The following is a 14,698-nucleotide window of genomic DNA, read 5'->3' on the forward strand; positions in this document are numbered from 1 at the left end:
TAAATCTACTTCCATCACTATTCAGAAGTCACTGAGTTTCCCTCCCAAAGAAGCTTCTCAGAGATGGGGTGGGAAGTGAAATATACTTAGCACAGGGTTTGGTAGAGATTAAGTGCTTAATAAATACCACAATCATCATCAGGGTGTAATAGGGCATTTCCTCTTTGTCTCCCCCATCTTTTAGAGAAGCAGTTTGGCCTGGTAGAAAGAGCCTGGGACTTGGGTTCTAATTCCGGTTCTTCTCTTAGCTGACCACAGGCAAGTCACTTCAATTCTCTGTGCCTGTTTCCTCATTTGTAAAATGGCGATTCAATACCTGTTCTCCCTCTAATTGTGAACTTCATGTAGGACAGGGACTGTGGCCTGTTTAACTTGTATCTACCCCAGAGCTTACAACAGTCCTTGGCTCTTAGTAAGTACTGAATAAAAAGCATAATGTTGCCAACTTGTACTTACCAAGCGCTTAGTACAGTGCTCTGCACACAGTAAGCGCTCAATAAATATGATTGATTGATAATGATAATAAAAAGTCTAGACTGTAAACTCATTCTGGGCAGGGAATATGTCTTGCAGTATTGTACTCTCCCAAGCACTCAGTACAGTTCTCTGTACACAGTAAGAGCTCAATAAATATGATTGAATGAATGGAGAGATACTGTGGGGACACCTTCTAGGCTGGGTCCTTGTGACTATTTGGGTTGGGAGTAGCTTGAAGCTTGCTAAACTTGCGAATCAGCAGCTCCAGGGCCTGGAGGTTGGTTTTTAAAGGACAGGCTTGCTCAGCACTGCCTCATGCTTCTGTTTATTGACGCTGAAATATCTGAACAATAAATAGATATCGAAGGCTCCCGAGGTCAATATCAAGATTCATTGAGACAGGCAGCGAATCTGGAGGAAGGCAAATCCAAGGTCACTGTTTACCTAGAGAGACAAAAAAATAAATCTTGATAAGAACCAAAAATAGAAATCAATATGCACATTGTTGTATGTGTTCCATTACCTCTCACAAGCAGAAAGCTATTTAAAGGGCTGGACAGGCTTGTCTGTCTTTGAGGTACAGGTGGAGGGGGGAGGGGAGGGACGCCAGAAGGGCTTAGAGTTAATTTTAAGCTCACCTGTTATCACCCGCTTCTTGAGCCCACCTGGCCCAGCAGACCAGTGACCTGTCCTTGAGGTCGGAGGAGGATGGGAGGGCTTTGTTTCTCTGTCTGGTTTCCTTCCCTTGGAGGTCCCAGAGCAGAGATGTTCAGATGCTTTTAGAGTATCGGTTCTGGCCCTTCAGCGGGAGTGGGAACTGCTGAGAAAAATGCTCCACGATGGAGAACTGAAACAACACAAATAAAGCCCCAGTAAATTGCGGCAGCACATGACCCCATTCTCTTACAGAGGAAGCAGTTAACTTAAGCAGGCACCTTAATCTTCATTCTCTCTTGGTGAAGCCAATATTTCTGAAGTTTATCCTGAATCATCGCGGCAGGGGCAGGGTGACTTAGTGGAAAGAGCGTAGGCTTGGGAGTCAGGAGCCATGGTTTCTAATCCCGGCTCCACCATGAGCGTGCCGTGTGACCTTGTGCAAGTCACTTTATTTCTCTGTGCCTCAGTTTCCTCACTGGTAAAATGGGGATTCACTTCCTGTTCTCCCTCCTATTAAGACTGTGAGCCCCAAATGGGGCAGAAGCAGCATGGCTTGGTGGAAAGAGTACGGGCTTGGGAATCAGAGGACATAGGTTCTAATCCTGGCCCTGCCACTTATCTGCTTTGCAACCTTGGGCAAGCCACTTAACTTCTCTGTGCCTCAGTTACCTCATCTGTAAAATGGGGACTAAGAATGTGAACCCCATGTGGGACAACCTGATCACCTTGTATCTACACCAGAGCTTATAAGAGAGGTTTTGGGTTCTCATCCCGACTCCGCTACATGTCAGCTGTGTAACTTTGGGCAAGTCACTTAAACTCTCTGTGCTTGTTACCTCATCTGTAAAATGGGGATTAAGACTGAGAGCCCCATGTGGGACAACCTGATTACCTTGTATCTACCCCAGAGCTTAGAACAGTGCTTTGCACATAGTAAACGCTTAATAAATGCCATTATTATTATTATGGGTCTTACACTTCCTGCGGCAGCTAGGGCCCTCTTTCTTGCCATCCTTAGCCCATCCAGCTATTGTTTAGACCGAGGTGAATGAGACTGGAATCCGACCTTTCCCCGGCACGTTTCCCTGCGAAGGTTGTGTTAGTTTGCTAAGTGAACCTCCCTCCCCCAACTTCTCCGGGAGCCTTCCTACTTTTAGTTTCTTTGATTGTTAAACCAAAACGTCTCAGGCAGCCTCTTTAACCCCAAACCACTGCAGCGCAGGCATGATGAGGGACCAGAAGATGTTATCATCTCCGCTCCCAGACCCGTGCTTTCTGCCTGATTGTGTCCCTTCTTCCTCCCTCCCCTGGCAGCTCAGACCCACCCTAGCAAGTTCAATGCCTTGCAAATCCGACTCGTTTTGGGGTTGAAAGTCATTCTTAATTGGGAACCAAGCTTGGGGCTGGTGTGCCGGAGGCCAAGTGGAAATTTGACTTTCCAAAACAGTCTTTCTTTCTTTCTTTTTTTTTTTTTTAAAAAAAGCATCAATTATTCAACCTGAAACTGGGTTTGAAGACCATCTACTGCAGGTTATAGTGGAGATGGATTTTGGAGGCTTGCTGCCCAGGGGCATCAGGCTTTGGCAAGCAGGTGTCCAGGCTGCTTGTACACTGATGAAGTCTACTGACCAGTCCAAAGAAAGAGAGAGGAGAGAGAGTGAGAGTGTGTGTGTGTGTGTGTGTGTTTGTGGTGGGGGAGAATGTGTGTGTGTATTTTAATTCTGTAAACATATACTTAAAAAGGCCACTTCAGCTCTAGCTCATCAATCCTGTCAGCTGTTTGTCATTGTTTATGCTTTCTCTCCCTTTCATTTTCACTCTGGATTTAGTTTCATCCAAAACACTGCTTTTGCCTTCCTCCTCCTCCTCCTCCTCTCCCCAACCCTTATTGTTGGCCCACTGGGGCTTAATTACACCTCTCTCCAAGACGGAGAGCCGGATGGTGGGTGAGGAGCAGAGGCCAGAAGTTAAATGTTTGTATCTTGGGGTAATGTTACCCTCTAAAACCCCTCTTGGTTGTCGCTGCCACAAATCCTTGGCTGGTAGCAGATGTGGTCTGTCCATTTTAGCTGAACTAGAGGTTGCAGCTTCTGTTCCATATGCAGAAAGTTAAAAAAAGAATAATGATAAGTGCTGAATTTCATATTTTTCAACTTAACACATCTCCATCATCCCCTTCCCTGCTGCCCCCCGAATCCCAAATCGCTGGTGAGTTTCATCCCGTAGTGCTGTCGTTCTCCTGGGTTGGGATCCTTGGACCATTTTGAGGGGCCTCTTATGTTATCCAGGGTCCCAAGTGACTTGGTCCAGGGAAGGAGACGAGGGGGCCATGCTGTCAGATTATGGGAAATATCCCGGTGGCTTTTCCAATAGGGGCATTCTTCTATGCTCACCTGGCCAGACACGGTGTCAGCCCTAGAGCTGTTGGCAGTTGGGTCCAGCTCACCCCCTCTGTGAGGACCAGTGGGATGGAGAGGAGGAATAAAAGTAGCTTGTGGAGGCAGGGAGGGGAGGAGGAAGGGCATGAGAAGCATCATGACCTAGTGAATAGGGCATGGGAGTCAGAAGCACCTGGGTTCTAATCCTGACTCCACCACATATCTTCTGGGTGACCTTGGACAAGTCACTTCACTTCTTTGGGCCTCAGTTTCCTCATCTGTAAAATGAGGGTTAAGACTTTGAGCCCCATGTGGAACATGGACAGTGTCCAACCTGATTAGTGTGTGTCTACCCCAGTACTTAGTACAGTGCCTGGCACATACTGAGTGTTTAACAAATATCATTGCAAAAAGAAAAACCCACTGATTCATGATTAGGCTGGAGTGGCAGCCAGGATTGAAGGGGCTTGATGGAATGGTCACCTTCTTGACATTAGCTACTCCCCAGTGGTCCCTCAGTGACTCCTGACCAGGATGTCCGGCCCCTGCTGACTGATCCGGGCCCCTGACCAGAATGCCCACCTCCTGCTGGCCAGTTCAGGCTCTAATTTAGCCTGTAAGAGCAGCCACTGTGGGCACTGGTAGCCATCTCTCTTGTCAAGGGGCCTGTGATATCTTGTTAGAGCAGGACATAGCACCATGTGACAGTGCTGACCGTGCAGTTTTGTGGGCATTCAGAATATTTCTTAGGGAAACCCCTGATCTCTTCCTCCCTCCCCCTGGCTCTAGAACCGTTAGGTGCCCTTCTCACATGTGGGCATCGCTTCTGAGCCTCGGAACTTGGTGGCAGGAACCAAGGCAAGATGAGCTGGGCAGTTGAAAATAAAAATACAAGATGCCATAAGTCCAGACTTGTACCCATCAGCTGGATACCAGGCTGTTCAATTAAGAGCCAACCTGGAGATGGGGGGATAGATGGTATGGGGAATGGCGACCATTGGACCAAGGGGCCAGGACCCTGCCCAGGGAATTCCTCCTGGACAAGCTGGGAAGGGGAAACAGGGAGGGGGCTAGAGGATCTGGTGAGTTAATTCATTTATTGAGCGTTTACTGTGTGCAGAGCAATGTATTAAGCACCTGGGAGAGTACAATGCAACAAAAAAGTGACATTCCCTGCCCACAGTGAGCTTACAGCCTGGAGAGGGGAGACATACATCAACACGAATAAAATGACAGATATGCACGTAAGTTGTGTGGGGCTGGGAGGGGGAAGAGAAAGGAAGCGAGTCAGGGTGATGCAGAAGATGAGGAAAAGTGAGGCTTAGTTTAGGAAGGCTTCTTGGAGGAGATGTGCTTTCAATAAGGCTTTGAAGGGGAGAGGGGTAATTGTCGAATTTGAGGAGGGAGAGTGTTCCAGGCCCGAGGCAGGATATGGGCCAGGGGTCAGCAGCGAGACAGGCAAGATTGAGGCACAGTGAGAAGTTTAACACTAGAGTAGTGAAGTGAGTGAAGTGAGTGAAGGAGTGAGCAGGTGGGGTTGTAGAAGGAGAGAAGTGAGGTGAGGTAGGAGGGGGCAAGGTGGTGGGCTGCTTTAAAGCCAATGGTGAGGAGTTTTTGTTGGATGTGAGTTCGGGGCTCACCCCACAGTCAAACTGTCACCTCAGGGTGAAGTTCCCAAAGGATTGTGGGGCCCTGGCTCAGAACCCAGCCAATATTCCTTCCAAGCCCAGACCCCTCATGGGGAATAATACTAATGATATTTATTAAGCACTTACTATGTGCAAAGCACTGTTCTAAGCGCTGGGGAGGTTACAAGGTGATTAGGTTGTCCCACAGGGGACTCACAGTCTTCATCCCCATTTTACAGATGAGGTAACTGAGGCAGAGATAAGTGACTTGCCCAAAGTCACACAGCTGACAATTGGTGGAGCTGGGATTTGAACCCATGACCTCTGACTCCCAAGCCCCTGCTCTTTCCACTGAGCCATGCTGCTTCCCAGTGGAGTCTGGGGAAGGGGGAATCTGGTTCCTTTTAGTGGCAGGAAGCCTTGGGGTTGGGTGGTTGCGGGCTAAAATCCAATGGGGACCCTGAGCCCCCCTGAGAGAGAGAGTGTGTGTGTATCTGTGAATTGGAACCTAGGCATCCTACAGCTTCCACCCTCTGGTAATGGACTGAACCCCTGGGGTCAGGGCGGAGCTGAGGAGGGGAGGCAATCACGGCAGGATTCATAAAGTCTTATTTATTGAGCCATACTCTGTGCAAAGCACTGTGCTAAGTGCTTGGGAGAGCACATTATAACAGTAAGCAGACACATTCCCTGCCAACTGGGAGCTACCCGCCTGTCAGAGAGTCCCCCACCTCCCCTTATTCATTCATTCATTCAATCTTATTTATTGAGCCCATACTGTGTGCAGAGCACTCAACTAAGCGCTTGGGAAGTACAAGTCGGGAACATATAGAGATGGTCCCTACCCAACAACGGGCTCACAGTCTAGAAGGGGGAGACAGACAACAAAACAAAACATGTGGACAGGTGTCAAGTCGTCAGGACAAATAGAAATAAAGCTAGATGCACATCATTAACAAAATAAATAGAATAGTAAATATGTACAAGTAAAATAGAGGCCTTCCCAGACTGAGCCCCTTCTTTCCTCTCCTCCTCGTCCCCCTCTCCATTCCCCCGTCTTACTTCCTTCCCTTCCCCACAGCACCTGTATATATGTATATATGGTTGTACATATTTATTACTCTATTTATTCATTTATTTATTTTACTTGTACATTTCTATCCTACTTATTTTATTTTGTTGGTGTGTTTGGTTCTGTTCTCTGTCTCCCCCTTTTAGACTGTGAGCCCACTGTTGGGTAGGGACTGTCTCTATGTGATGCCAATTTGTACTTCCCAAGCACTTAGTACAGTGCTCTGCACATAGTAAGCGCTCAATAAATACGATTGATTGATTGATTGATTAATAAATCTGTACAAACATACAGGTTCTGAGGGGTGGGGAATAAGGTAGGGCGGGGGGATGGGAAGGAGGAGAGGAAAAAGGGGTCTCAGTCTGGGAAGGCCTCTTGGAGGAGGTGAGTTCTCAGTAGGGCTTTGAAGGGAGGAAGAGAGCTAGCTTGGCAGATGTGTGGAGGGAGGGCATTCGGGCCAGGAGGATGACGTGGGCCGGGGGTCGACGGTGGGACAGGTGAGAACGAGGTACAGGGAGGAGGTTAGCAGCAGAGGAGTGGAGGGTGCAGGCTGGGCTGTAGAAGGAGAGAAGGGAGGTGAGGTAGGAGGGGGCGAGGTGATGGAGAGCCTTTGAAGCCGAGAGTGAGGAGTTTTTTAAGTGCTTACTATGGGCACAGCACTGTTCTAAGCACTGGGGAGGTTACAAGGTGATCTGGTTGTCCCACAGGGGCCTCACAGTTTTAATCCCCATTTTACAGATGAGGTAACTGAGGCACAGAGAAGTTAAATAACTTGCCCAAAGTCACAAGGTGACATTTGGTGGAGTCGGAATTTGAACCCATAACCTCCGACACCAAAGCCCTGGCTCTTTCCACTGAGCCATTTAATGAGGCCGAGGCCAAGCCAGGCGCGTTTCCAGTCTCTTTAGGAAAATGCAGGCAGTTCTGAGAAGGGTGGGGGAAGACTACGAAAGTAATAAAATGTTCTGGATGGAGATGAACTTGCCTTTTGTTTGCAATCAGAAGGAAAGCCTCTGGTCAGGGATGGGGGAGGGAGAAAGGGGGAGCAATTAACCTTTCCAGTGCCGTGCCTGGACCGCCCGCACGGTGCAAAGGCTTGGGAGGGTCCCAGGCATTTCGGGTCCCCCAACATTGCCTCGGGGTCACTAGGGAAGCAGCGTGGCTCAGTGGAACGAGCCCGGGCTTGCGAGTCAGAGGTCGTGGGTTCTAATCCCGCCTCCGCCACTTGTCAGCTGGGTGACTTTGGGCAAGTCACTTCATTTCTCTGTGCCCCAGTTCCCTCATCTGTAAAATGGGGGTTAAGACTGTGCTTAGAACACAGCGCTTAGAACGGTGTTTGGCACATAGTAAGCGCTTAACAAATGCCAACATTATTATTAGGGAAGTCAGATGGCCGCCTCTGCAGGTCTACCCTCCCCCCTTCCCAGCGGGAGGGGTGCCTCTCATACCCGCCCCCCCACCAACCCAGGCATCCCACCCAGCCTGCCCAGTCCGTTTACCGACTGGGAAAGGGCAGTGCCCCCCGGTTTGGGCTGTCGCAGATGAGGAGCGGGAACACCAGGCAGGGGGCGAAACGCCCCTGTCCTTGGGCTTGACGCGTCTGCTGACGGTCTGGATCCAGCCCCCTGAAGACGGGAGAGGGCCAGGGGTGGGCTTCCTTCCGCGCAGCCATCCTCCCCTCCCCGTGCGCCCTGGACTCCGGGCCTCTTCCCTAATGTGGGCTCAGAGCTGCTGTCTCCCACCTTCTCTCCCATCCCCAGGTGCCTAGAGGACTCTCCTCCCCTCTCTTATCTTCTCCCATCTCCCCTCTCCCCTCCACGTGCGCCCTGGGATCCGGTCCTGTCCCCAAATGTGGGCTCAGGGTTGCTGTCCCTCACCTCCCTTTCCCTCCCCACGTGCCTAGCGTGTTCTCCTTCCCTCGCCCCTCTTCTCTCCCCCTTCTCTCCCCTCTTCTCTCCCCTCTCCCCCTTCCAACCTCTCCCTCTTCTCTCCCCTCTCCCTCTTCCAACCTCTCCCTCCTCGAGCGCCCTGTGGCCCGGTCCTCTTCCCAAATGTGGGCACAGGGCTGCTGTCTCCCACCTCCCTTCCCCTGATGCCTAGAAGACTCTCCTCCCTTCTTCTCTCCCCTTTTCCCTCTTCTTTCCCTCTCCCACCCTCTCCTTGCGCCCTGGGATCCGGTCTTATCTCCAAATGTGGGCGCAGGGCTGCTGACCGCCACCTCTCCTCTCCTCCCCAGGTGCCTAGGGGGCTCTCCTCCTCTCTCAGCTCGCCCCTCTCCTCTCCCCTCTCCTCTCCCCTCTTCCCGCTCTTCTCTCTCCTACCTTCTTCCCTTCTCCCCTCCCCGTGCGCCCTGAGATCCTGTCCTGTTCCCAAATGTAGGCTCAGGACTGCTGACCCCCACCTCTCCTCTCCCCTCGCCCCCTTCGCTTCCCTTCTCTCTCTTTTCTCCCTTCTTCCCTCCCCGTGCGCCCTAGGATACGGTCCTGTCCCCAAATGTGGGCACAGGGCTGCTGTCCCTCACCTCCCCAGGTGCCTAGCGGACTCTCCTCCCCTCTCCCCTCTCCCCTCTCCCCTCTCCCCTCTCCCCTCTCCCCTCTCCCCTCCCCTCTCTTACCTTCTCCCCTCCCCGTGCGCCCTGGGATCCGTTTCTGTCCCCAGTTGTGGGCGCTAGGGTGCTGTCCCTCCTGTTCCCTCCCCAGGTGCCTAGCGGACTCTCTTCCCCTCTCCGCTTCTCCTCTCCCCTTCACCTCCCCTTTCTTACCTTCTCCTATCTCCCCTCCCTCTCCCCTCCCCGTGCGCCCTGGGATCCGTTTCTGTCCCTAATTGTGGGCTCAGGCAGGGCTGCTGTCCCTCCCCTCCCCAGGTGCCTAGCGGACTCTCCTCCCCTCGCCCCCTCCCCTTTCCCGTCTCTTACCTTCTCCCCTCCCCGTGCGCCCTGGAATTCGGTCCTCTCCCCAATTGTGGGCACAAGGCTGCTGTCCCTCCCCAGGTGCCTAACGGACTTCCCTCCCCCTCCTCTCCCCTCGCCCCTCCTCTCTTCCCTTGCCCCCTCCTCTCCTATCTCCCCTCTCTTACCTTCTCCCCTCTCCCCTCCCCGTGCGCCCTGGGATCCGGTCCTCTTCCCAATTGTGGGCACAAGGCTGCAGTCCCTCCCCTGTCCTCCCCTCCCTTCCCCTCCCCTCCCTCCCCAGGTGCCTAGCGGACTCTCCTCCCCTCTCCCCTCCCCTGCCCTCGCCCCTTCCCTTCTCCCCTCTCCGTGCATCCTGGGATCCGGTCCTCTCCCCAAATGTGGGAGCAGGGCTGCCGACCCCCACCTCTCCTCTCCGCCCCAGGTGTCTAGAGGACTCTCCTTCCCTCTCCCCTCCCCGTGCGCCCTGGGAGCCGGTCCTGTCCCCATTCGTGGGCACAAGGTTGCCGTCCCTCCCCTCCCCCCCCCCCACAGGTGCCTAGCGGACTCTCCTCCCCTCTCCCCTCCCCTGCCCTGGCCCCCTCCCCTGTCTTACCTTCTCCCCTCTCCCCTGTGCCGCCCCCGTGAGCGCCGGGCTCCTCTCCAAGCGTGGCCACAGGGTAGCGCTCGGGTCCTCTCCGGTTTTCCCGGTCTGTCCGGCTGCCCCTTTCCCGGCCTTCCCGGCTGCTCATCCCTGCGCGGCTGGATCCGTCGGCGAAGGAGAAGGGGGGAAGAGTCCGAGCAGCCCCCCTTGACCTCCCTCCCTCCCGGCCGGAGGGGCGCCCCAGGCCGGGGGACCCTGGCGCCCGCCCTCCCAGCCCCGGGCCGGAGCTTGGGACGAGGTCCAGGACCGACTCCCCGAGGCCACCAAAGTTTGCAGCTGGAGGGGAGCTGGGGGAGCGCCCCGGGATCAGGCCTGACAGCGAGGGGCGACTTTTCGGGGGGGAAAGGACGGGTTTCTCTCGGAAACAGCGCGAGGCTGTGGAAGGGGAGGGGGCGGAGAGGGGGGTGGTCTCCTCTGCCAAGTTGCAGAAGAAAACTTGGGCTCCGGGCCCCCCCGGGTGGCCGTGCCCACTGACCCACCGCCCCCCTCCCCGCGACCACCGGACCTCTCCGCCGCCCCTCGAGAGCCCGGGAACCGGGGAGGGGCGGAGGCGTGGCGAGCTGGGGAGGGGGGCGGGGGCCGGGCAACGTGGCCGGAGAGGGAAGTTTCCCGGAGTGTCCCGGTTTTCCCGGAGTCCAGCCCGGGCCCGGAAAGGAGCGTCCTGGGGGGCGCGGCAGGGTTGAACGTGGGCAGGGGGCGAGCCTCGCCAACCAACCCCTTGTTGCGCTTCGCCCGGTCGGAGGGGCATCGCTCCTGCCCGCCTGGAGCTGCCGGGCAAGGCGGAGACCCCCGGCCCGGAGGAGGAGGAGGAGGAGGTGGGGGGCTCCGGACCCTCCCAGGATTATAAAGCCCAAAGCCTCTGCCAGCCGCCGGACAGCATGCGGACCCTCGCCCTCTGGTCCTTTTTGGTCCTGCAGAGGATCTCCGGAGCCCAAGGTAATGAGGTGGGGGATGGGGGCGACGGCATCCTCTGGGGGGGCCGGGAGGGCCGTCTGCCCCCGCCGCCAGCTGAGCCCCCGGACCCTAGAGATGGGTAGGTGGGGGGCAGAAGGGGCTCTCCCCAGTCCACCCGGTCACCCCTCTCTCCTCGCTTCTTTCCGCTCGGGGAGAAGCCCCCAGACCCTAGAGACGCGAGAGTGGGGAGGGAGCTCTCCCCTATCCTCCTGGAGGGGAGTAGGGAGGGGGCTCTCCCCTGTCCTCCTGGTAAGGGGTGTGGAGGGGGCTCTCCTCAGTCCTCCCGGTCACCCCTCTCTCCTGGTTTCTTTCCCCTCGGGTCTTCTGCCCCAGACCACGGCTCGGGTTCCCGATCTTCTGTTTCCCCCCAGACCCCTCACCCCCCAACTGGACCCGCGCCCAGGGCTATATCGGGGCTCCCCTGGTTTGTCCCCCGACCCTGAGACGCTAAGAGCAGGGCCGTGGGTGGGGCAGCCTCGACCTCGGTGGGAGAGGTGGACTCTGGATGTGGACGTCCTGGGCAAAGTAGGGGGTCAGCGCCCTCTCCCTTCCCCCTACTTCCCCCCTTGGCTCCATCTCGGACCCTGGAAGCCCCTTCCCCTCCAAGGGGAGGAGCGGGGGGAGCTAGACTCCTTCCCAGCCCTCCGCCCTCGGTATTCCCCGAGACACGCTCTTGGGGTCCCCCATCCCCCCGAGACTTTTCAGACTTCTCTCCCCTTCCCCCTCTGGCTCCGCATTGGACCCTTTCTCCCCAACAACCCCCAGTTGGAGAAGACCCTTAGTACAGTCCCTGCCACTTATTAAGAATGTGAGCCCCAAATGGAACAGCGACTTGATTAGCTCGTATCTACCCCAGCGCTTAGAACAATGCTTGGCACATAGTAAGCGCCTAACAAATGCCGTCATCATTATTATAGTCAGCACTTACCAAATGCCATGGTCATTAAGACCTGAGTGGCTAGGCGAGTAGGGGAGATGGAGATGCCCCCGTCCCTTCGGAATGAATGGACAGGCAACGTGAGGGTTAAACGGGAAAGGGGGGGCGCGATTCTTCCCCTCCCCTTCGCCACGTTAGACCGGCCTCGAGTTGGGTGCCCACGTGCCAGGGGAGGCGGGAAAGAGGGAGAGTCAGGGCGCCTCCCGCCGGGAAGGTGCGGAACTCTGAGCGTGGCCCGTGGCCTCACTGTGGGTCTGGGGGTGACCAGGGAAGCGATGATCATCCGACTGCTGGTTTCCAGGGCCCTCCTACCACCAGGGGTGGACCCCCCGGGCAGCCGGGGCAGCCCCACTCCTTAAACAACTGCTGCCACCATCCATCATCAAAACCCCAGCTGTGCCCGGCGGTGGGCATGGTTTGAGCCTCAGGGTTAAGTTCCGCAGCTGCCATCACCGCCTCAAGACCCTTGGCAGGGTTAAAAGGGGATCGCGGAGGACCAGGACCTGGGGACCTCTCCCTCAGCACACCCACCCCCGCCCGCCAGTACTGTGCTGTACCCCAGGGGTACAGGAGGCCGAGGCGAGCGTTATTGTAAGGAGACCAGTTTGGGGCCCCAGTTCCAGGGCAGCCACTTTCAGGAGTCGGGATACTTTTGGGGGGTGCACTGGGCCGGGTTGGGGGGTGGGGGTGTGTGTGTGTGTGCATATCTGTGTCTCTCCCAACCCATCCAGGAGGCTGGGAATTTTGTGCTTAATGAGAGGCTTTTCTCACCAGCAGGGAAAGATCAGAGACCTCCCCCCCACACATAAATGTTACAAATAGCATCGGGGTGAGAATTGCTACACCAGGGTGGATAGCAGGACATCCCATCCAGAATTTAAAGTCCTTCCCAGCTCAAGGTCTGATTTCGGTTTAGAGTCACCCTACTTTTTCCAGACTCTGAGCTGTCAATATTCTGCTTGAGTTATTAGTATGGCTAGGGCTGGGGCTACTTCTTTCTGCCACCTAGCTTGAGAGGACCACATCCAGGGAGAAGCCGAGTCAGGAGGACCTGGGTTCTAATCCCAGCTCTGGGGCTTGCCTGCTGTGGGACCTTGGGCGAGTCACTTAACTTCTCTGTGCCTCCTCTGTAGACTGGGGATTAATAATAATAATAATGGCATTTATTAAGCGCTTACTATGTGCAAAGCACTGTTCTAAGTGCTGGGGAGGGTACAAGGTGATCAGGTTGTTCTGTGGGGGATTCACAGTCTTTATCCCCATTTTACAGATGAGGTAACTGAGGCACAGAGAAGTGAAGTGACTTGCCCAAAGTCACACAGCTGACAATTGGCTGAGCCAGGATTTGAACCCATGAACTCTGACTCCAAAGCCCGTGCTCTTTCCACTGAGCCACACTGCTAGCCCCATGCGGGACATGGACTGTATCCAACCTGATTACCTGTATCTACCCCAGCACTTAGTACAGTGCCTGGCATATAGTAAGCACTTAACAAATACTACAGGAAAAAAATTCTCCCTCTGAGCCTGGTGGCTCAGGGATTGGGTCCAACTTTCACCCTTGTACTTTTTTTCCGGCGCTTAGTACAGTGCTCTTCAAGCAACGAGCACCTGATGAATACCGTTGCTACTGCTACCATTAGTCCCTCGACTAGGGGGCCTCAACCTCCCACACCGTCCAGCAGAGGCTCGGCCCCAAGGAGAGGAGCCAGTTGGGGAGGTGGAGAGAGAGGGAGGAAGTGTTCAGGTCTCATTGATTGAGCCAGTGAGGGACTCGGATCAATATGGAGGTAGAGCAAGGTAGGAAAGGGATTAAAAACCCAGAAGAGGAAAAAAGAGGGTGTGCGAGGGTGGCTGGCATGAGCAGGCCTGCAGGGGGTTGATTCTTGGTGGGAGGTGGGCAAAATGATACACGAATGAGGGGGTGAAAGTTACAAATTACATGGTGTGCCTAAGATGCAATTCTTAATTACCGACGGCAAAAAATAACATCGATTAGGGCGTCTCGCTAATTACCAAATGGGCTGCCTTCGTCGGACTCCGCAGCTGATAGTTAATAGACCCCCACACACACACCCCTAGCCGGGGCTGGGGACCCCTCAGATGGAGGCATCATCCCTCCGGCCTCCCCAATGTGGGGAGGGACGGGCAAACCGACCTTGGCCCATGGCCTTGAGATTGGGCTGGTAACGGGAGTCAGCCCAGAGTGGGAGAGAGACCTCTCCAGAGATGAGGCCGGGTGGAAGGAGCTGGCTGGGATCCTGGGCCGGGGAGGAGTGGGGATGAATCGTGCTAGTGTTACACAGGTCAACTACCAAGGAGCGCCCAAGCCGTTGATTCAAAACGGACAGGGCCGGGTTTGTGTCTCTGCTTGCCGTGTGCATGTTTTTTCCATTCCAGGTTGAAGGCGCCGTAGGGTGGGATGGAGGAGGGAGGGACCGGAGGTGCCCTGGCCAGGAGGGGTGGGGGGCCCTGGGGACGGACCTCCCCCACCCCACATGCATGGCTGGATCGTCAGTCCCTCCATCACCCTCGCCAGAGGCCCAGAGGATGGGACTGGGATCCAGCAGGGGCGAGGGGAGAGAGGGGCATTCTAACTGAACGGCCCAGGAATGGCCTGGAGTGGTAGGAATTAGTCATCGTAATTTGGGGGCTTGGGATGCCAACAGCAACAAATACACCAACTGCCCGCATCGCCCGGTAATGGAAACAGAACTCCACCCAGGCCCTGACACATCGTGGTGTGGATCGCCCCGCTGCAACCCACCTCCGGCAGGCCTGGCCCCCCAAGAGTGGCGGATGATGGGAGAGGGGTGCCCCATCTCAAGAAGGCAGATCTCACCACAGCCCACTCATCCCAGTGTGGAACCCCACCTGCCCCCCTGAGACCATGCCCCCCAAGAAGCAGCGTGGCCTAGAGGATAGAGTCCGGGCCTGAGAGTAAGAAGGACCCGAGTTCTAATCCTGACTCTGCCCCTTGTCTGCTGAATGACCTTGGTCAAGTCATATCACTTCTCTGGGCCTCAGTTCCCTCATCTGTAAAA

The 14,698-nt window shown here is 55.2% G+C and overlaps 1 protein-coding gene and 1 long non-coding RNA gene across 2 annotated transcripts in view; one reads left to right on the top strand and one right to left on the bottom strand.

Annotated features, from left to right (window-relative positions):
* Nucleotides 1–795: 795 nt before the first annotated feature.
* LOC119937859 lies at nucleotides 796–10,181 on the bottom strand. The gene is made up of 3 exons (XR_005454237.1): nucleotides 9,716–10,181; nucleotides 1,116–1,324; nucleotides 796–921 (listed from the first exon to the last, which is right to left on the bottom strand). It is a non-coding gene; the product is annotated as an uncharacterized LOC119937859 (long non-coding RNA).
* A 450-nt stretch (nucleotides 10,182–10,631) lies between these two features.
* SDK2 (sidekick cell adhesion molecule 2) overlaps nucleotides 10,632–14,698 on the top strand; it is a 188,550-nt gene continuing 184,483 nt past the window's right edge. Inside the window, exon 1 of the mRNA XM_038757461.1 lies at nucleotides 10,632–10,699. Coding sequence (XP_038613389.1) covers nucleotides 10,642–10,699 — 58 coding nt within the window. The 5' untranslated portion in view covers nucleotides 10,632–10,641. The remainder of the gene's footprint in view (nucleotides 10,700–14,698) is intronic.

The sequence above is a fragment of the Tachyglossus aculeatus genome, chromosome 15 (assembly GCF_015852505.1).
Source record: "Tachyglossus aculeatus isolate mTacAcu1 chromosome 15, mTacAcu1.pri, whole genome shotgun sequence".
In the NCBI taxonomy this organism is placed as follows: Eukaryota; Metazoa; Chordata; class Mammalia; order Monotremata; family Tachyglossidae; genus Tachyglossus; species Tachyglossus aculeatus.